Genomic DNA, 23,291 nt, shown 5'->3' with positions numbered 1-23,291 from the left:
TGGAATATTCTGTTAATCCACTCTCCATAAAGGCGCTTTCACCTTGATATCACAGTACATCATCGCACGGATTTTTGGCTGCAAGTGAAGATTTTAAAACGGTCTATGAATGTCAACAGCCATAAAAAATGCTCATAGCCCATTCCCTCATGACAGAAACACCATAAACAACTAACTCTCTTGTCCAGGCTGTAGCTTTACTGACGCAATTGTAGAACTTCCCTAAAAAATGGCGGGAAACAAAGACAATGAAGATGAGTAGTAGTTCATTTTCTCTAACCCCGAGCGGATCGCAGAACGCGTGCGCTCAACCGTAAAAGAATTCAATGCCATTTTGTTGCCGAATGAAATCTGCATCCGGCAAAGGTGAAGGATATGAGATTTTCTATATAAAGCTTATACTTTCTGCTATGAAGTGACAGAAGAGACCCGCCGCTAGTAGGAATTTTTTTCCATAATAATGAAAAGACGAGGTGAGTCAGATGTATATTATTTTTCTATCTGCTAAATTTATTTTGAGATAAAGATAAAAAAGAAATCGTACTCGTTTCACAGATTTCATTTGACGTTCACGAAATATTTGTTAGCGAAATAAATTTAGGAATAGTTTAAAAAAAAAACTTTACAGTGATAACGCATTCATCAAATTGTATTCTGTTATAGAATTCCAGGGAACTAATGATTATTTAAATTTCAAATCATTCGATAGTTTCTTTAAAATAGTAGATCTCATTTCGGATTTTCGGGGGCAATTATTACGAATTTTATTCATTTTTATATTGAAATTATTGCAAATCACAGTAAATGAGCTTACTGGAATTTTTTTTCTAATTGATTAGTTTTAAATTTTTATTAAAGTTTAATAAACAAAAATCATAGAATTTCAATGAAATTAATAGTTTTTCGAGAAAAAAAATAATAAATTTAGGTGAACAAAAAAGTAAATAAAGTATGTTATTAATAAATGCTTAATAATAACGCTAAAAATGCATAAGTATAAATCATTTGCGTCTCAAACATTTGTTAATAAACTAAACTTAACAGATTACTCTTATTTAGTTTTAAAATAATGATATATATTAGTTCCCCAAACTTTAGTTCCCAAAATTAGTTCATAAGCAATGTCATAAAATGTTCATTATAACAAACATTTTATGGCATTGTTCTTTTTTTGTATAAGGAGAGAAAAATTTCAAACCATCTTAAAATTTCTTGAGTTCTTGTTAGATGAAAACAATGATAAATTTTTAAAATGTCCATTTTAGAAAAGATGTATCTTTAAAATATTGATTATTTTTAGTCATTTCTTCATATTATGAGCTTTTTACACATATATAGTTTCCAAATTATTATAAGTATTGTTTCGCAGATGAAATCTTAGATTTATATATTACTTATAATGCAACTATTTAACTTAAAATTTTTAAAATTTAATTAAAAAATTTTTATAAATATCATTGTTTATGTATAAGACTTGTGAATATACTACATTATCCTATACTATTTTTAAGAACAAATTAAAGGAGTAATACTGTTTTAGCATTTCGAAGCAAATTATCAGAAGAAAGAAGAAAGTTATTTCTACTTTGCCGCAGAGTAAAATGGTTTCATACACAAAGAGATCTATTGACGCAGAAATGATTTATTATTTTTTTTCCTGATAATTTAAATAAATTTATTTTTTAGTATTATTTGCATTCATTACTTTTAAATTCAATGACTTTTTTTTTTAAATTTCGATATAATTTCATCTTTCTCAAGAAAATAAAGCATCAAATCTTACTGGCTTAAAAGATATTGTGGGAGAATCAAATTTTTTTCTTCATTAAAATTCATTACAAAATTAAAATCGAGATAGTATGTTCGGATTCCTTTATCTAATTCCTTTTTAAGAAATTAGTTCAGTTGCTTTAAAATCCCCTAGAATTTTAAAACGATATAATATTTTTTTTTCTTTATAATAGTTGTAGTTGTTTGAACTTTTGATTTAAATTAATAATTTGGCATCTATAGATCAATGTTCATAAAATAATTTATAAAAAAGAGCTTATAAATCATTCCATATATTCAAAAAATGAATGAAAATATAATTTTAAAATAAAATAATGTGAAGAATTTATTTTTTCTGGATAGTAGGAACGAATTTTTTAATTCCATTTTTTATAATTTAAATTAATTTGACTAGTAAAAAAGCAAATCAATATTAGAAAAAAGGGCGCAGGAAACCTTTCATAGTATGAAACATTTCATTACAAAAAGAAAATAACTAAAAATTGCTAAAAAATGTACAGCGATAATTTTTTTAAAATAATATCATTACCACTGTAGCAAAAACTCTTATTAATTTATAGATATAAATAAAATAAAAAATCAAAATGAATTTTTAAAAAAAATCATGCACATTTTTTTGCTGAGCTATATTTAGCCAACTTAATTCTTTTTGAAATATCTAACACCTTAAAAGGTATCCAGCATTCTTAATACCATAAGCAAATTCGGTATATCGGATAAAATTGCAGAATCGCGATTTTACTCTGACCTTAAATATGAGTTAAAGAAATTTTTCGCTGCTACGATTTTTCAAAATAAAATTATGAACTATCAATGCAAAATGTAAATTATTAATTCAAAATGTCATTGAAATAAATTCTTAAGTAAGAATTTTTACAAATATGTAAAGATATAAAGACATATTGTTGTAATTTAATATAACAATTTTTCACATAATAGAGCGAAAATAGAATGGAATTTTTGTATATTGAAAAATCATTCAAAATATTTTACAGGCCGTTGGACCACACAAAGACCCTAAGTATGGCGGGTGTTTACTACTTAGATAGTTAAGCACTGATTATGAAAAGACTGATTATATTTTGATTCTTAATTAATAACATTTGTTTTACTTCCTTTCTCCTTAACATCAGAACATATTATGGCACTTAACCATTTCTACATTATTAAAATTCAAAAGATAAGCAATTTTTCACCATTTTAAAATTATTATATATAAGTTAATTATAGAAGCTCTACAGTGATACCAATATCTTTTCTATATAGTTTCATTCTCAAATTGTAACCAACTTTTACGTATATTGTACAATATTTTTCACTGATTTAATTATTAGATTTATACTAATGAGCGTTATTGTTTCCTGTCAATAATATCGCACTATTATTATTATATACATTATCGCATTATTATTATTATTATATACATTATCGCATTATTATTATTATTATATACATTTTTATTCAAATATTAAATATATATATTTCGAGCACATTTTCGTTGTAAATAATAGACAGGAAAATTTTGAAATAAATTGTTTATTTATTATTCAGTAATGCATTATTAGCATTAAAGCGCATTTAATGTGAGCCCTGATACAATTTGGCAACTCTCAATAATTTTAAATCCAGAAATAAGAATAATGCAAATAGTTACAACAGCATTTTAGTCCTTTTCTCTCGTATTTAATCTTTTTATTAGTGTCCATGATAGCCACTTTTTTTAGCACAAGCCTTGAGACCATTTCATGTTGACTCAAAGGAATGCGTACTATCGAAAAACGCAGTTTAAATATACCAATCTCATTTAATTTTTATTAAATCCTTTGTATTTTGCAGCTACGCTCGTATCTTATCTAATAAAAAAGAATCTCAAAATTTATTAGTGAAGAAATCAATATTTTTTTTAAAAAATCATTTTTGGTTATGTAAATTAAAAACTGTTTATCAGAAATCATTTGAAAAAAAATCTCATGGGAAATATTTGTACATTTCTAAATCTAGATTTTCAATTTGTATAATCTAATGTAAGGATAAATGAACCATTCGTAAAAAGACTTTGTTGTAACAAAATTTAAAAAAAAAAATCAGTTAAAGCTTTCTAAAATCATGAATTAATTAAAAAAAAACGGATTCGAAATTTTGTATTACTTAATGATATAAGAGAAAATTCAGATATGTGTCCAATTTTAATAGAATCAGTTCATATCTGCTGCTCCATGATGTAAGAGGAAGATGACAATGTGCAATAAGATGCTAGATAATATGCACAGTTACATTTTTCACGTAACTACGGCATCATTAAGGCAATATCTGGAGCTTCAAAAGTCATTCATTGTTATGATATCGATTGCCTAGAGATAAGTATACGATAATATTTTGCTTATTTGTACTTATTTTTTTTTTGCAATTTTACAAATTTTTAATTCTCAACATAGTTTATTCATATCAAGCAGAAGGCTTGTTCCGAATTTTTCGTATGCGTGCCGAAGCGTATAAGTCCGAATTCCGAAACCTATGCCACTGGGCTGGTGTCGAGAGCGCATACGGAATTTCATTCATCCAGATCATCGCTTTTCTTCCATTGCCGTATTTACATATACATCAATGAATAAACGGACATACAATCTAGAAGTCGATGAATTGTATTCTATAAGCATCTACGATTCTGAAATGAAGTATACATTTTAAATCACACCCGTCTGACTGTTCCGTTTTTTAAGTTAACACGCTCCCGTGCCCTGTATTGGATCGTCCGGCGATGATTAAACCATTGACTGATTCAGCTCAAACATCTGTTTCAATCATGGCAAGAAAACTAATCCCCGAATTTCTTGCATCCAGCTATTTGAGTTTTTCAGCCAATGGGAGGAGTGTCTCCAAAACTTTTTCGCATAAGCAAAAAAGTTATCCCCACCCCACCTCTCGCATGAAATTATGGACATTAGATAATTCAGAAAACGGCTTGTATTGCATTGACATACAATAATGATAAAATATTAACCTTTGGCGTAAATTTGGCTCCTTTACTGAATATATTGTGCCATCCTTGGCGATTAATACTTGACACGCAATGAATAGTATCCGAAGATCGAATTTTTGTATTGAACTGTTTTTTACAATCCAATTGGAATCAAAATTTTCACGTACCAATTACAGTCTTAGACACAAAATCACATTCCAAGGGACATATATTTAATTCATTCTTTTTTTAGTTATAACACATAAAACACATCTGAAAGCACAGATCGATATTCAGTCCATCCCTTGTTGCATTTGAGAGGTGTCTATGCTTCAAATATATTCAAAAAGCCAGGGAGACTCACTTCGCTTATAATTTTATGGGAACCTGTAGGTTTTTAAAGATTATATACCAAATGAAACGCCTCAGCTCAGAGCGATTTGAGTTATCTTTGTCATAGACAAACAAATATATATATATATATATATATTTGAGGGAAGGTTCAAAACCTTTAGATTCGTCGAAATTCTGAATTCAAATATTTTGTTGATTACAATACTTATCCTACATTTCGTATACAAGAGAATAAAATATGAGTGGCCAAATTTTAAAAAATTCGTATTGATAAATATCAATAACTTCGTGATAAAGACAAGATATCAGATTTCATTTACTTCATCTTTTGTTGCTTCTTTTGGATTCAAAGATGTCTGAAAACGCTTCACGATTAGTTCAATTCAAAACAATTGGCACGGTTTCACAAAGACGTATTCTACATACCAAATGACATCAATCGATACCATTTAGACTGTTCAAAGCTGTAGTACATGTCATCTTAAAGACCCAGAAAAATTCATTAAAATTATACATTTCGGAGATTACAATTTCTCTTTGTCTGCTTCGTATATGAGAAGATATAAAAAGCAAGATACGAAAAGAAGATACATGCTACTGATGGCAAGTGAATTATATAATTTTTCTAGACAATATGAGCAAACTATCCAAAGATAGAAAACAGATATCATTTCATCATCCATGTAAGTATTTTATCTTTTCTTAAAAACACACGCTCGTAAATCAATTTTATTTCTCCGGCCGTGTGATTGAACAAAAAATGTGGATGATGATCGACCAAACATCGAGAGAAAGAAAGATAAAGTTACTGCTTCAATAGTTTTATACTCCATTCACATACGACTGGTTTCATAACAAAAGGCTACTTGACATTTTGAAAGCAAATATCTTTTAAAAGCGCGTGCTTGCGTTTCGCTTGTTTTTATGAAAAGAAAGATGTTTCAATAAATCAAAGGATTTATCAAGAATTAATAGTCAGGAATATGTTATTTCAAGCATAGTTTCTTTAATGTATGAGAGATTTAGAAAGAGAGGAGCCAAGGTGGTATGAAATTCGGAGACTCGTTAAAATTCTGATGTCAAATATCTAGAAAATGATAGCCTTTTCTTTACCAAAACTTATTATGGTAGAGTGTAAAATGTGTGGGAAAGCTACTACATGCAAAAGGAATTATAAATTTTTAATCGAATAAATCTTTTGAAGGGTAAAAAAAAACCAGAAATCATTTCATCATCGATATTGGCATTTTGAGTTGTCAAAAAATATATGTTCATACAACCATTTTATTTCTATGGTCATATTATTCAGAGAAAGTACATATTCACATCATTCCCAACATTGGGAAAAACCAAGCATTAGACAAAAGATGAGTTCTGCTTGATAATTTTATTCATATATGAATACGAAATATTTACTCCATTTCCCCATATGAAATATTTCATAACAAAAAGACTGTATGACATGTTGAAAGCAAATTTCTTACGCACAACATTGATTATAACAAACAGGGTAAAAGTATTGTGCTAAATTCCGATGTTTAAATTGACATCCCCCATTAAGCAATGTTTTGAATACTGCGCACACTTTTTTTTAAAACTTTTCTTTTTCACTAGAAGTATAGATGATATTCTAACAGATGTTTCTAAGATACTGATGGACTGACACAACTGTCACTTAGGTGTTTCACCTCACCTTCCAAATCTGGGGAATTATTAATCACCGGCCCTAGATCCATTTTCCCCTGTTCCATTTTAACACTAGAACTTGCTTACAGATAAATGAAGTAAAAAAAAAGTCTCCGGGTATTCAAAAAGGCCAGATTTCCCTGTGATTTGAAAAGATAACAAGCATTTTTTTGTTTTTTTCTAACTTACACATTCTTTGAGAAAATACTATCCTGTCATCGAACGTACTTACTAAATGCCAAATATATTGAAAGCATTGGTTATCCATTCAAGTCATTCCTGCATACAAAATACTCCTCATCTTATTAACATGGATAAAGTTTAGTTTGCTGGTGCAGTTTACAGATGTTGAATGTTTAAATCAGTATCCCTTCGAATGAAGTCATTCAACTGGGATTCGAATCAAGTTAATATACGTGAGTATGTTTATTACAGAAATATGTCTACCGATCTGGATGTTAAAAATGAAAAAACTAGCGTTCAGGATTATTCAGTAGATTCTGACCTGTTTTGCTACTTCCATACTTCCCTTAATAGAAATATTAAATTTTAGAGATTCAATCGCATAATCCCTTTTACATACACGTATGCCACGTGAATAATTTAGAAACGTTCGGTAACAGTTTTATAATCATTCTTACAAGAATACGTTTTGGAAGGAAAAAAATTTAAAATACCTTAACAAGTAAACAATATTATTGACAGAAAATGAATTAAATTTATAAAATGCATATAAATAATATTAAAAGCTGCAAAAGATGGCGGGAATGTTTAATGATAAGAAAATATATAGATATTAATATGCACCCATACTATAAACTAATGAACTTAATAAAAGAAGTTTGAAACCATATAGAGAGTTTAAAATGGGATGGCTCCTTTTTCATTTTAAAAATGTTTCAATAAAACAACAAATACCAAATGAAGGCAACTGATTAAAAGCGCATCAGCCAATTTTCTTAGGTGCCTACATGGCGAAGATATATAAATATATCATGGAAAAATGGGATGTCATAGAAAGCATACACAATTATAAATCAATCTTCAACAAGTCCCATAAGTGCTGTCCTTCGAAATAATTTAAGTACCACTTGCGTCCTTTAGAGAAAGAATGTCTTAAACTTAGGCAGATATGAAGAAGCAGAAGGGGATGGCTGAAGAATTTTATGTTCCTACTTTTCTCTTTCACCGAAGTCTCTCAGAAATGGTTAAGATAATCACCTGCAGAGGAGAGGGGAAGGAAGTTTAAATACCCAAAGTTAAATCAGGAAAGCGCCGGAGCGACCCAGAAATCGATGCCGAAATCAGTGTTGCTTATCGAATATGAGACATCTGCCCAACATGGCATGAAGGTGAAGTCTCATAAATATTAGAAAGTCCGCCACTGTGAATCTCTTCACTATCACAAAACGAAAGTGGAAGCTTTTGTAAATGAAAATGAATGCCTCTAAGAAAGTGCAGTACATTATAATTTGTTAGGATTCATTAATGCACTTCTGGCATTCTTATGTATGGAAGGAGACATGTTAGATAATTATGTAGCGCTGTGCCGTTTTTTCAGAAAATTGGCAAACAAAATAAATCAATGTGACGAGGAAATGAATTTGACGAATGATAGGGGTTATGAAAAAGTAAATGATCAAATATTTACTAATAAATAGAATTTGAATGTTGGGGAATTCTTACAGTTTTAAGTTCCGTTTATTATATATTAAACGAATCAAAGAAATATGTTAAGCATTTCGCTATTGGTTTTATATAATACTATTTAAATCGGTTATTTCCAAAATTCCCGAAATCATTTGAAAAATTTTATTTAGTTGATAGAACTTCTTTTCGTACCCATCAAATATTTATTTTGTTAAGAACTCTGAAATATCATTTGATGTAATTTGGTTTACAATATATAGATCGAATGATTTGCTAAATTTTTCAGTTTCCATATCAAACGCCAACTATTTTGAGAGAGAACAAATACTTTTGATTCAGTCTTTGTTAAATTCTGTATTTTTATATGTCACGGCAGCGCATATAAATCTATTAGGCAGAAATATACATTATTTTCAAACAAATTTCGCTGAACCCGCACTTTTGATGCTGATATCGATTATCTATAATCTGACCGTCATTTCAATTAAACCAGGCACCCATTAGATAAGAAAGGAAAATTTAAATATTTGCATGTAAGTCAGGAAAGTGAATGAGTGACTATGAAATCGATGCTGAAATCAGTGTCCCTTATCGAATACGAAGCAACGACTCACCATTGCATGAAACGAAGTCCAGTAAATACTAGAAATTAGCCATAACGAAACATGAAAATCTCTTAATAGTATGCAGGGTATTTTGTGGAAATTTAGAATTTTAAATTAATATTACTAAGAAAATAAATCAAGATTGTAAGAATGAGTCAATGTCGTTCTAACATTTGTTGGTGTCTAGAGGGATAGAATGGTTAACTGTCTATGCCTGAATTATACGAAATAATTCAAAATAAAATTTTATATTAAATAAGTAGTTTAAATCGAACTCTAGAATGAACTGAAATAATGAATTATGAATGATTTAGCAATTAGAAAGGTTAGCGATCAAAATTTTGATAATGAATGCTTATTTCGGACTTAATGATAAATAAATCACCCATTGTAATTATGAAATATACTTCACTTAATTGAAGTAACACATTTTCAGCATTACGTAGACATTTTTTTAATAAATAAAATAAACAGAGATTTTGTTGTTAAGAAAATGAGTATTAAATTGAACATTTGAATTTCATGTACAATATGTTTGTAGAATCGAATAATTTATCCTGATTGATTAATCATGAGAACTAATTGTTATGTATGGGTGCGCATTTCGAATTCTACTATAATTATATTACTACATAAATTATCGTGTATTTTAACTGTTCATATGGTCATACCTAAAATAACTGTCACTTCTGGCGGGACGACGATTACGACGGACGTACTGTGATGTCATATTATTCATTTCTAAATGATTTTTAATTCAAAAGTGTTTGAAATCTCGACTGTGTAAAATATAATAGTTCCCCCCATTATTTGATAAAAGTGGGTGATAAATTAAGATTAATTTTGCTCGTAAAATGGAATTTAGCACAAATTGTTAGGATTAATTAATACACTTCTGACATTCTTATGGTGCTACACTGATATATGAGATAATTACTAACAGCTGTGATAATATCAGGCATTTTAGGAAGATTTATAAGGAGAATGAATAAATCATATCCCTATTCCGAAACAAATCATTTTTAAAATTTTATGGATCATTGTACTTAAAAAGAAGGAAACCATAAAAATAAACTCTGGAATAACGATAAATGTGCCATTTAGTTTCACGTGTTGTTGCAGACAGTTTATCATAGATAACCGCAAATTTTAGGCTTTTAATACTGATTATATATGTAGCTGAATATTGAAACGTTTTATTTAATTTACCTTGAAAGAATAATCAATAATTATTTTTCGGTATTACAATTGCAGTAAATTGTTATTTGAGGATCAAATCGAATCTCTTCGTCAGATATGTATTTTGATGACAGATTTCCTTTGAGATCTATCGAATACTCTCTACTTATAGAACAAAGCAGTTAGATGACATTTGCAAGTCCGTAGTGACATTTCCTTGATTCGTGTTATAATAAAAGTCTTCAAGCACTGGTTTTTCATGGCATCTTCTGCGTCGGGCATGCTGTTTTGAAGGCAATTAGATTGAATTGAAAATCTTAGAACTAGAAGCAATTAAAGTAAATTAGAAGTAATTGAAAATCTAAGAATTAGAAGCAATTGAAGCAAATTAGAAGCGAATGAAAATCTAAGAGTTAGAAGCAATTTAAAATATGATTTAATGTAAAATGTAACATAGTGCATATGAAGTTGGATTACCTTCTTAAAGAGCTGTAAGAAAAAACTAGACCATTTTTTTTTTAATTCCGCTGAAAAGTGTAGGGAGGATACAAAACAGATCAACAGATTGGCCCAATAATAAATAGCCAATTCATTTCTAAAGTGCACATCGGTTCTACTAATTTTAAAATAATGGTGGTTATGAGTAGTTTCTCACCCATGGCTAAATCTATCAGGCTAAAAGTGGATAATTTCATACTTATTTGCTGCATGCGAATCTCATTGATATTATTTTAAATTCCGATAACATGGTAGGAAAAATTATTTAATTAATATTTCAATCGAAAATATGACTTATAAAAGTTTTTTTATATGTTAAAAAGATGTTTATATGTTACTAGCTGCCTTTGGCAACCAGCCGGTTCGCCTGTATTAATAATCGTTAAAATTTTCAATTAAATATTTTATATAAATTGATCTCTTAATGGTTTTTTTCTGAAAAATATTTTTAACCATCAGTTTCTAATAGTTATATAATTTAGTCATACTATTATGTAAGTCTTAAACAATTTTTTTCATTGCATTACTTATCTCTCTCTTTAATTTTCTGTCAGCGCACATAACATTTCAACTTTAAATTAAAGTAGAAACGTTAAACTGCAACTGCATTAAAAACATTTTTCACTGAAACCAACAATGTCTTTTTTTATTAAATATGAAAATTGAAAACAGAGTCGTTCGACATTAAAGTTGTATATGCACTGCAGAATAATTTTCGTAATTTATATAATATCTTAAAGAATTATTCAACACAATTTCTCTGATTCATCGTAAAATTCAATTTTTAGTTTTATTTCAAAATATTTAAATTATGAAAAAAATATTTTATTTTATTTCAGTCAATAAATGTACTTATGAAAAAATTATGAAGTTTACATTTTATACGATCCTTTTCTCCTAAAGAATCTTATTCTGCGAAATACTCTTGACGCTTCAACTTTTAAATAAATAGATAAACATTTCTATCAGACCAATTTATTTTTTTATCTATCAAATTTAGAACAATCAACATTTTCATAATCATAGGCCAATCATTGTTGAGAAACCCTGAGAGAAGATTGGCGTATCTTCTTTGAGATAGTCGATGAAGTAGTCTAAAATCGCCAGTTTTTATAGAAGAGATATTCAAATTTCATAAATTAGTCAGTTTTAGTGATTGATTTAGTTTATTGGAGTGTAGCTATTTTAATTTAAAATATTGGTGTTTCAAGAATATTTTGTTAAATATGATTCAAAGAGCAGAGGATCTATGTAAAAATTTAAAATTCGTAATTCATTGGAACATTGCTGACACAAGACACATAAAATATGATTATTTAGTTCATTTAGAGCAATTTGTTAGCAGATGCATGCCCGAAATTAGCGCCGATTAGAGTGATTATCCATGTTAAACCATGTTTGTCTAAAATTAAACTGTTTTATTGAATTAATAATATAGATAATTAATAAACTGTTATATATTTAATTTGGAATAATAGTTGATTTATTTTTAAATTTGAACTTCTATTAATGTCAATGCAACTTGTTGATAAAAGGATATTTTTTCCCATTAATATGCTCGTGTTAATTAAATTTTATTTTTATTTTATGCGAAATATATAGTTGGAAAAATGTAGTCAAAACATTTCTTTAAAAATTCGCTATAAATCAAGATTTAATTTATAGGTTAAAGAATTGATATCATTAAGAATATAATTCTTTTAGCTTTAACTGGAGCAAAAATCAATTTTGTGCTCTAATATTTCCGCGTTAGATCTCAAAAAAACACCTAAATTTCTCTTAATCTTTAATTAATTGAAATTTTAATTAAAAGTTTAAAATAGTCGCTCTTAGGTGCACATTACCGGCCTCTAAAGTATGCACATGCCAAATTTGGTAGCTGTAGATTGAACAGTCTGGCCTGTAGAGCAGCAACACTCACACACACACAAACACATTGAGCTTTATTATAAGTAGAGATTGATATATGTTAAAGTGACCCTTTAACTTTTATGAAATCCTTGTTTTCAAATTTTTCTTTTACATTCTTTCTCGTGACTGAAGATAGATATTCCATCATTTCATTATATCAAAAGTTTTATATGGCTGTACCAGTTTTAGGTAACAATTATTCTTTCAATTAATTTTACCTTGAATTTCTTTAGCGATAATTTATTATAGATTATTATACCAAGAAATCTTAACAACTTTTCATCTTTGACACGCCAATTATAAAGCAGTATCAAATAGTTGCTTTACTCGGCGTTGGCATTTAAACAGTCACGACTGAATGGATATCAATGTGCCAGTTAGTTTCAATTCAAAACTATTTCAATTGTATTCCTTTTTCAAAATCTATTTTGATTTTAATCTAGATTGAATTTTTTTAGAACTGCATCATTTAGATTTTAAATTAATATACTAAATAAGAAATACGGAGTTACTACTAAAATAAGATACTAAATACGGATACTAAAATAAGAAAAACGGAGTTAACCTTTAACCGAAGTTTGGTAAGATGCTGGCCAGCAGAACTGTTTCAGTTCAACTGCCGTAACTTATACTCAGTAATGTTTCCTTTCTCATTGCAAGTAAATATATAGCTCCTTTGGGTTCATCCGGAAAATGGTTTCATTGCCCTATCCTGACATACTCGTCTAGGAGAAACGGCACTAATCAGAGAAGAAAAGCACTGGATGGTCAAACTCTTTCTTCTATTTGTCTATCAGTAGAGTGTAAGCTCAGGATTCCCAAACTGTTCAACTTTAATAAAGCATAACAAAGAATTAAAAAAAAATTCATATATCTATTATAAAAGCATTTCCCAGTTGAGAATCAAAATATTGTAACAATTTAGAATGCTTAAAAATAAAGACTATAGTATTTTAAATTTATATTGTACAATAATACATGAATACAAAATATTTGACATCAAGATAAAATATAATCACACTGTTTATATATTGTAGTAAACATTGGGTAATAATATAAGACAACAAATGTTTTGTATTGGTAAGAATTTATGTAACAAACGAATTTATTTCATAGAAACCTATTCCAATATTTAGCTCTACATTTAGCGTGATTCAGGCTCAGAGTGAAACGTGTCTTATATTTATTTTTTACATAGTTAAATTCATCTGTTCCTTTTAATCAAATATATCATAGATCATAATTTTTAAAATCATCTACAAATGTTTTACCTCATGAAATACTATATATATATATATATATATATATATATATATATATATATATATATATATATATATATATATATATATATATATATATATATATATATATATATATGTATGTATGTATGTGTGTGTGTGTGTGTGTGTGTGTGTGTGTGTGTGTGTGTGTGTGTGTGTGTGTTTAATGATATTTTAAACTCTTTATTTAACCAAATTAATTTCCAAAACTTTATCTTAATTTAGCCCATAGTAAAATATTATCTTATTTCGTGATAGCATTCCATGTATAAAGCTGTGTAAAAATGACTGCACAATCAATCTACGTATCAAATAAAAGTTATTCCTTCGGTGCCCTTGCCAAGGTGTCAAAGGTCAAAACGTGCATTGAATTGACGCTTTGGCCGGAAATCCCATGTTATATAAGACTAGTGATCATTTGTTTCGTTCCTTCCTTCCCTCTTCTTTACTTCTGCTTTTGTGTCGGCTGCGCCTTCTTGTAAATAATCATGCCTGCCACTCGGAAGAGAATAAAACGAAATTAAAATTACAACGTATCGTCTATGCCTTCAAACCTCCATTCTGCTTCAACCAATATATATATATATATATAAGTTATCATATATAGTCATATATATATATATATATATATATATATATATATATATATATATATATATATATATATATATATATATATATATATATATATATATATATATATATATATATATATATATATATATATATATATATATATATATATATATATAGTAAAGTCATCGGGATAGCTTGTAGTGGGGGTAAGGTGTGAAAACAATCAACATGCCTCAATAATGAACGACAACTTTTATTAATCACGAAGACATTAACACAAAGACAACGAATATATACAGATGAGACGAAGACAGGCAACACACTACAGCAAACTGTAGCCCACAAGTAATAATCGGTAGCAATAACAACCAAAGAACACGAAACGGCTAGACAGAATTCAGCAGAAGGAGGGAATTCATGTAGCCTCACCAAACGTCTGCTCCACTGTCTCCGCGCTTTAGCTATATCGAACTGCCGACTCACAACCTTCTCTGCCAGCCTTCCGGGCAGAGAAGGTTCTTGACCAATCAGGTGTATTTCGGTTCCTATTGGATCAATCTCTGAAATTCTCGAAGTCTCTAGTAACATCTATTTTGTCGCCAATATATATATTTATAATGTAACTAAGGACACAACGCATGTAACACCAAAAGTAATGTCCACAAGAGGTACATGTGCCGTATGTTGTAAATTCCTGTCCTAAACATTAGTATTTCATCATCATTTTGTTTTCACTCACAAAATCTACCAATGTTAGCATTGGCCTATCTATCATTGTAAGTACGGTGGCTAGATTTGCATTTGATACAGAAAGGCAATGATAGACAGCATCTGAGGATTTCGCTATATTTCTGTTTTATACTTTTCCATATTACCCAGCAGAGAGTTGCACTGCCCTGTCCTATGGCATCATTTCAATTATAATGGCTAGATTTGCATTAATGGGGAAATCTGTGAATAGATATCACCTACAATCGTCCAAAATAAATAAGACCTTTTTCGAACAGTGACTGCAGGGAAGAAAATTTGCCTCTTTTGTCTGTCTTAATATCAATATCAGTTATATTTTATTCATCGATAAAATATCGACAAACTTTTTTTACGTTCCTTCACAATCTATTTATGAATTTGGGGTCCTGCAAAATATTATACGAATTTGAAAGAATTAGTTTACAATAGAATTATTTGAAGTGGAAATATATTGAACACATGGGAATATATATTATATATGGAATTCAACATACAACGAATTGGAAATTTTATTTTTACGTTTTATTCTCTTTTTTGTTGTTCTAAAACTCATATATATTTATCAAATTTATTCGTTCACGAACTTTTATATATATTTTCAAGAAAATAATATTTCATCCTATTCATTTCATATCCTGAATATGTCTGATTATATGATAAGAAATTTTACTGCTCACAAAATGCATGTTCGAATTCCAATATATGACTGATTTGAGATGCTAGCCAAACTAATATTAAATTCATTAATTTAACTGCAAAAAATATACTGAAAAAGTAAGAACCCTATCTTTCCAGAAATGCGATTTAAGCAACTTCCAACGACAATTTATTGAAATGAATGTCAAAATACTTCGAGATGTTGTCATGTTGTCTTCGTCTTCGAGTTTGGTAAAGTAATATCGATTAAGTGAAGAGATGTCTGAGACCTATCAAAGCAAAACGCAATAAATCTAGACACTGGTTTCGACATAAAACTAAAAATAAAGACATTGAAAAATCTGAAAACAACGAAGATCATTCTTTTAAAAGAAAGATGGTTTTTTTTTTTCTTTTCATGATTTCTTAGGATAATCATAATATATACTAGAAAGTAAGATGAAAATTGGACTTTCCATGGCTTTATGGAAAGTAGAAAAAAATATTATGCATGAAGTCACTTATGTATAAGCAATTATCCGTGTAGAAACACATTGGAAAGAGAGTAAGAATCTTATTTTCCTGTAAATAAATTAAAAACAACAATCGATGATAATCAAGAGAAAAGTCTGACATCATCGATGTATCTTTAGTGCGTAAGAAAAATAAATATGCAACTACCCCCCCCAAAAAAAAAACCTCAATAGAAATTAAATCTAAATACAGGACTGAAAATAAATGAATTTAATAGAAACGTAAATTACATTTTAATATAACATCTGCATACTAACAATTAGATATAGACAAGAAAAATAACATCACCAATACTCAACAAATTTTTTAAACTAATACTCAACAACAACACAAAACACGCCTTTTTTTCTTTTATTTATGAAAAATTAATTACATTAGATGAAAGAGTTCAGTTATAAATATTCATCAAAAATCATAAGTAAGTTAGAAAATAAACTTCTGTGTCTTGGAATTTTTCGCGTATGAACAAAAGATGCAGATAAGTAACAGAGAATCATTAGGAATCTTGATGTAAACGTAAGTGTTCACGGATTTGCAGGCAAGAAATAGATTTTATTACTCACCATTTAAAACACGCAACGCTTTAGTTATGCATGTCCACGTTTGTATACAAGATTCTTAGATCTCATTAATGAAGCATTATTATATTTAACTGTTAATTGTTAATATTCAGATTTAAGTTTTTCTTTTTGCAAAAAATTTTCTTGTTAATAGAATTCTAAAATCCTTTTTCTAAATTATTTTATGTACGAACGGCACACGTTTGTACGTTTGTTTAAATATTAGCGTTTCCAGAATAACTTTACAAAACATAACTATTATGGTGCTTGCATAAAATTCTCAAATGTATGCAAAATTTTATTTAAATAGTCTACTTTATCTTCAGATAAAGATGGCATTTTGCAACACAATTTTTCAAATGGTTGTCCCAAGTTGAGCGCCCATTTCTGACTGAATTATTTAAGAATAACAGACGCCAGATAGCTTAAACAAAATTATGTTCAAGATCTAATGACTTGCAATCATAAAACAATTAAATACAACACAATTAATATTTAAAGCAGTTTAGGCAAATCCTAACGACGATCCATTTCCGATGGTTAGAGGTGGACTTCTTGTTTCACTCTATCGCCGCTAGAGGTCTATCCTCCTATTAGTTACAAAATTATATCATATATGTAAGTTATATTATAAGATTAGCCTAATCTACCAAACTAGAAAGATTAATTCAAGCTCATTTGAAAGTTATGGGGAATAAAGAGATTGTGTAAACAATCGAAAAAAATCCACATTTTAAAAGACTTACTTGTAAATAAGCCCATCTTTTAAAAGAATGAGAAATATTCTATAAGATGACATAATTTTCATCAGAATACCTGGATTTAAAGGCACCGAAACTTCTGCTACACTCTGCAAAACTTCTGCAAAATGCAAAATCGAAATGTCGCCAAAATAATCTAATGTTTACTACCGTAAATACTGTTGTAGCAACTATATGCCATATTTACCAAACACTTGCCCATATCAACAGTTTTCCGATGAGCGTACAATAAATCGTACGAGTTTAGAAGAAATTTAGTTTTTCGTTTGCCCTGAAATCGACAGTCAAATCGAAATGCACAATCATCAGAAAGTCCTTAAATGAATGGATGATGGATAAATGGGATGAATGCAAATCCACTAATAAGAGCTCTTTCGGATACGAAAATATCTGTCGATTTGTTTTCATTGCCTTTAATACTTAATGAAAAAACTATTTTTCGTATTTAGCTTTAAATTTACTTTCTAAAACTTAACTTAAACAGCAGGTTTAATGTTAGAATCTTAGAATCAGAAGCGACAATGCCCCGTCGAAGTTTTTTATATATTTTTTTTCCTGGCTGAATGCGGATTTCAGTGATGCATTATAAGTTAATGGTTAGGTTTCTTCTGAACTATAGCAGGTAAAATTCATTGTAGGTTCATTCAAAAGCTGAAGGAATGGACAAGTTTTTCGCAAATTTCAAAAACTGTATCTAGAAAAGTAGCTGCGGTATTCAATATTTAAAGATTTTGGTGACAATTTTATTTTGCACTTCGCCAAGGGTTCGGTGCTCTTAGCTCGGCTTTAAATCGAAATAATGTATATCTTATAAGAGTTTTCATTCTCTTTTAAATATGTGTTTATTTTACATGAAGATCTCTCAGAAATTCACTTTAAATGACGTTCTGGTCGCATAATCACTTTATGAGCCATAATTTGCAAATGGGTTGCACTAGTGTTATATCATCCACGTGATCTCTTCTATCAATCTCTTCTATCTTTTTCATTTGGAAGATTTGGTCAAATCCATCCTGTACATGCTATTAAACTTTGCTTTTACATTTCTACAGTAATATGTTCAACATATTTCAGGATACTAAATAAAACATGATTGAAACTTCTCGTGCAGCCGATTATTTGAGTAAATAATAAACATTTTTTGAGTGTAAATTGATAAACGTGTGCATCATTTACATTTTTAAACCGTTCCATGAAAGACTTGGAATTAAATTTGACTTAATTTGATATTTTAGTTTTCAGTTCAACGGAATTAAACAGAAACTGGAATGTATTTCTATAACACTTTCGTACAATGAATCACAAATAAAAAAATTTGTGATTTTTTCATTCATTGCTAACACTATTTTAATGCTTTAAAAAACAGTAGTAGCTGAACAAAAACAAAAAGTATTATGTTGAGAGAAAAACAATAGTTATCAATGCACATTTTTAATAAAAACTAATAAATGTTTTATTTCCGATGTGTTAATAATTTACACTGTTTTAATCGCATGGTGGGAAAAACGAATTAAATTTCTCCTCAATTATAGATTATCGATAATACATATTTTATTTGGGGAAATATATATCCAGTTCATAACTTACTGCATAATTTCTGATATACAAATCTTCAGCACTAATCTTCTAAAAAATCCTTATTAGACATAAATTAGATATTGGATTAATATAAGTAGCATTACATCGTATGAAAATGCTAGAGCATTATCAATTAAGTGAAGCTATCTGGTAATGTTTCATCTTTATTTGATCCTGTTTCATATCACGTTTAAAGATTTACGAGATTATATGTTTAACTGAATAATTTTTACAAAAATAAGAAAAAAATGGCAATAGAAAAAATCTAAGTTACAAAAAATTAATATAAAAAATGAAAAATAATATAAAAAAAATCTATATGTAGCAAAACTTATAAATAATAAAACTAAATATCTATAGATAAGACAATAAAATTCCTCTAAAGTAATATAAAATTTATGAATTGCAAAACAAACAAAATTTTTACATAACATTTATGTATAACAAAATAAAAATATATATTCACATGCGACAAAAAATTGGCCTTCAGTTAACGCGTACCATTTTTTTTTTGCTCACAAGTGCAGATTGAAAAGAAATCCTATTCTGAAAGAGTTTGATTTGAAATGGCAGTATAACAGCCAATTTTTGAAAAAAGAAATGAGAGGAAATTAAATACATATAAAAACATTGAAAGTAGAAAACAAGTAGAAACACAAAAATAATGCAGATATTGGTTTGAAATTTTTACCATTGTGTAACATTGTGTTTTACTTTTTATTTAACACATTCATAAGTGGAATTTCAAAAATATCACTAAGTTCTATTTATCAATCAATCAATCTATATATATATATATATATATATATATATATATATATATATATATATATATATATATATATATATATATATATATATATATATATATATATATATATATATATATATATATATATATATATATATATATATATATATATATATATATAGATATAGATATAGATATATAGGTAGATATAGATATAATTTGAATAATTTATAATTTGAAATTCTGGTATCAAGCCGTTTATTCCACTTCTTTGTTAAATTCATTTATACAGTTTCCAGGTGTATTCATTATATCATTTATTTGACCTTAATGGAGGAACGAAAAGGGTGCAACGCGAGCTGTGTTCTAGTTAAATGCTACTGTATCCTGTAAATTTTTATCAATAAAATAAATGAGCAAAAGCCCCCTCTAATATAACATTATAAATTATATATCCACTGTAAACTTTATGATAGGATAATGCTGATAGCAGAAAGTACAAGGTATTTTTTAAAGAATATAACGAGAAAATTTTATGGGGAATCAATATTAGCAGAGCATCCTTTTATAGTGAAATTCACGCGAATGTATTTTTAAATTCTTGTCGGATGATGAGTTTCCCCTGAGTCACAACTTTGTCTATAATCCAATTTCTATTTTAAATGGGCTTTTGATTCATGGATTTAATATAAAAAACTAAACCAATAGGAATAATTTGGAACAGAAAGCATATGAAAGACCAAATAGGTTTAGAGTCAATAAAAATAATAAATTAATAATTTTACTTTCGTTCGTAAATCTCTTACTCGAAAAAAAAAACTTAATTTTTTACACCATTGAAATCTTAACAATTTGGCAGTAACGAGCAGAACAAATCAAATCATTTGAAATCTAGTTTAATTATAATGCACTTTAAAAAGATACATTAAAATGATATTTTGATTAAGTAATTTGTTAAAAAACAATTCGAATAAATATTGATATCGCATTAATTTTTGGATTATTTAAAATGACGCTCATTTTCTTCTTAGGTTATTTCGTAGAATTTTTAATAGGGTGGGAAAGAAATCACTTTTTTGAAGTATATTTCTGGAGTTTCAATAACATGCAACAGGTGATAAGTTAATGACAGAATTTGTGTTATACTTTCTTTTATTTACATTCTGAAATACTTGTGTGTTTTTTGCAGACCACTCACTGAAAATGCATCGCTTTCTCGTCGTCACCGGCATCATCGCAGCATATTCTATGGTCATCTTAAATACTGTATCGGGCGGACAGACGGATGTTGTTCACATATGCTGCTATTCCACTGATCCCTCATCGTACGATCCAAAATGCTACGACTGCGATGCCATGGTCTACAAAAACGCTCTCATGGCATGTTTAAATATGACGGATTTGCCAAAAAATATAAGCTACAAAGCAGCCACGTGTTTGGAGAAGAACTGCCAGATACAAATTCCCAAAGTTTCAGAGGCCGAGACCATGAAACTGGACCCTTTTATTGAACAGATATTCAAACTTTGGTTCTCGAGACAGAAAAGAAGTCTGTCTGCTAACAATATTGATGGATCAGATCTGAGCAAAGGTAGACACGTTGTAAAAGAAGTTTCAACTTTCGTATCAAAAGAAGAGACGACTTTTCAATTCATGGATCCGGAGTACATGTAGTAATAAATCAAAGTATAAGATTAATGAACACTACTGCATTAGAATTGACACAATATGCACGAAACTGCTCGACATTATAAGATATTAAGCAATTATTTATGTTACGCAATGTCTGACAACATTGCACAATTTTTATGCAAGTAAAGAATAAAAGAGAGCTAACTCAAGATTGAGAATGGAGACAATAGACAGGATTATGATAGGAAAGAATACTTGCCAAATCCAGCTCACAGTCTTTGTGTTTGAAGGAAATTTGAGTTAAAAAAACATGCTCAGTAATTTATTTACAATCTTTCATAATTTCTTATTCCTTAGGGAGGTAATTTGTTTGGAGATCAAAATTTTCCTGGATTTTCTAGCAACCTGTTTACAAATGCGTAAAAAATTATAAGCAATTCCTTTTTATTTATTAGTATTTGAATATTTTTAACCTATGTTATTTAAATATTTTTAATCAATTGCCTTCACAAGGAATTTTTAATTTTATTGTAGCACAATTAATTACTTTGCCGTTAATATTTTATTAATTTCATCGGATTTTCATTAGCATTGGAGTATAGGAAAATGTACTTTTCAAGTTTAATAACGTTTAATTTTTAGAAAGGCAGCGTTTAATAGCATATTTAACACTTTTTATTTAGTTTTGAATTTTCTTTCATGTATCATATACTTTCAACAACTAAATAAAGTATTCATATCTCCTTTTTTTATAATTTTTGTAACGAAGTTGAAAATATTGTCATCAACAAAATAAAAACGATGATCTATTAGTCTTAATAATAAGAATGTTAACCTATATTTTGTATTATTTATTTATTATATTTTCTGTTATTTCATTGTTTTAAATACAACCTGTAACTGTTAAAATATTTCAGTATCATTACTTACTGCATTTCTTTGAAAAGCCTTTGATAAACATGTTTTTAAATAATACAAAAAAAAATTCATATTAATTTCTGTCCTTACATTTCACGGATGAGCTCTTTAAAGAAAACTATTTAAAGTATTTCAAAGTCTTTGTCTGGAACTTTAAGGGGTTTCTTGATGTTTTACAAACATATAAGTACCAATCAAAGAATCAAGAGGAGTCATAACTCAGCAGCTTGATATTATTTCTCAGAGAATTGTTCGTGAATGCGGCCATCCGATGTCTCATGCCCAAAATGATTCCAGTAAAGGGACACAAAACCCTTCACCTATTGTGATAAAACCGTCTTCTAATCAGGATTACGCTGACATCATTTCTAAAACTGCAGCTTCCATATGAAAAAGGATTGAAGTTTTTTCTAATTCATTCCATCATTAAATAAAGATTGCAGAATGAAATTGTGTCAGAGCTGTAGGCCGAACTTTTCAGTGTTTTTTTTGTTTTTTGTTTCATATCACATGAAACCAAGAATACACCAATCTTGTTTCCTCCCCTGAGAGTTTATCTCTTAGTAAATTATAATATAAGGGATTGCTTTTTATACTTTGAATTTAGCCAATTTCATATATATTGCAAACTATATAGGAAAATTCCATCGACAAAATGTTAGAAGTGATCGCATAAATT

At 28.6% G+C, this 23,291-nt stretch overlaps 1 protein-coding gene across 1 annotated transcript; it reads left to right on the top strand.

The window, feature by feature from the left end:
- Nucleotides 1-298: 298 nt before the first annotated feature.
- LOC129981338 (uncharacterized) lies at nucleotides 299-22,463 on the top strand. Its single transcript, XM_056092133.1, has 2 exons — nucleotides 299-473; nucleotides 21,252-22,463. Exons 1-2 carry the CDS (start codon nucleotides 461-463, stop codon nucleotides 21,734-21,736), a joined length of 498 nt encoding a protein of 165 aa, XP_055948108.1. The 5' UTR covers nucleotides 299-460; the 3' UTR covers nucleotides 21,737-22,463.
- Nucleotides 22,464-23,291: the final 828 nt, after the last annotated feature.

This window comes from Argiope bruennichi, chromosome 8 (assembly GCF_947563725.1).
Source record: "Argiope bruennichi chromosome 8, qqArgBrue1.1, whole genome shotgun sequence".
NCBI lineage: Eukaryota > Metazoa > Arthropoda > Arachnida > Araneae > Araneidae > Argiope > Argiope bruennichi.
This window is presented reverse-complemented; position numbering and strand designations above follow the sequence as displayed.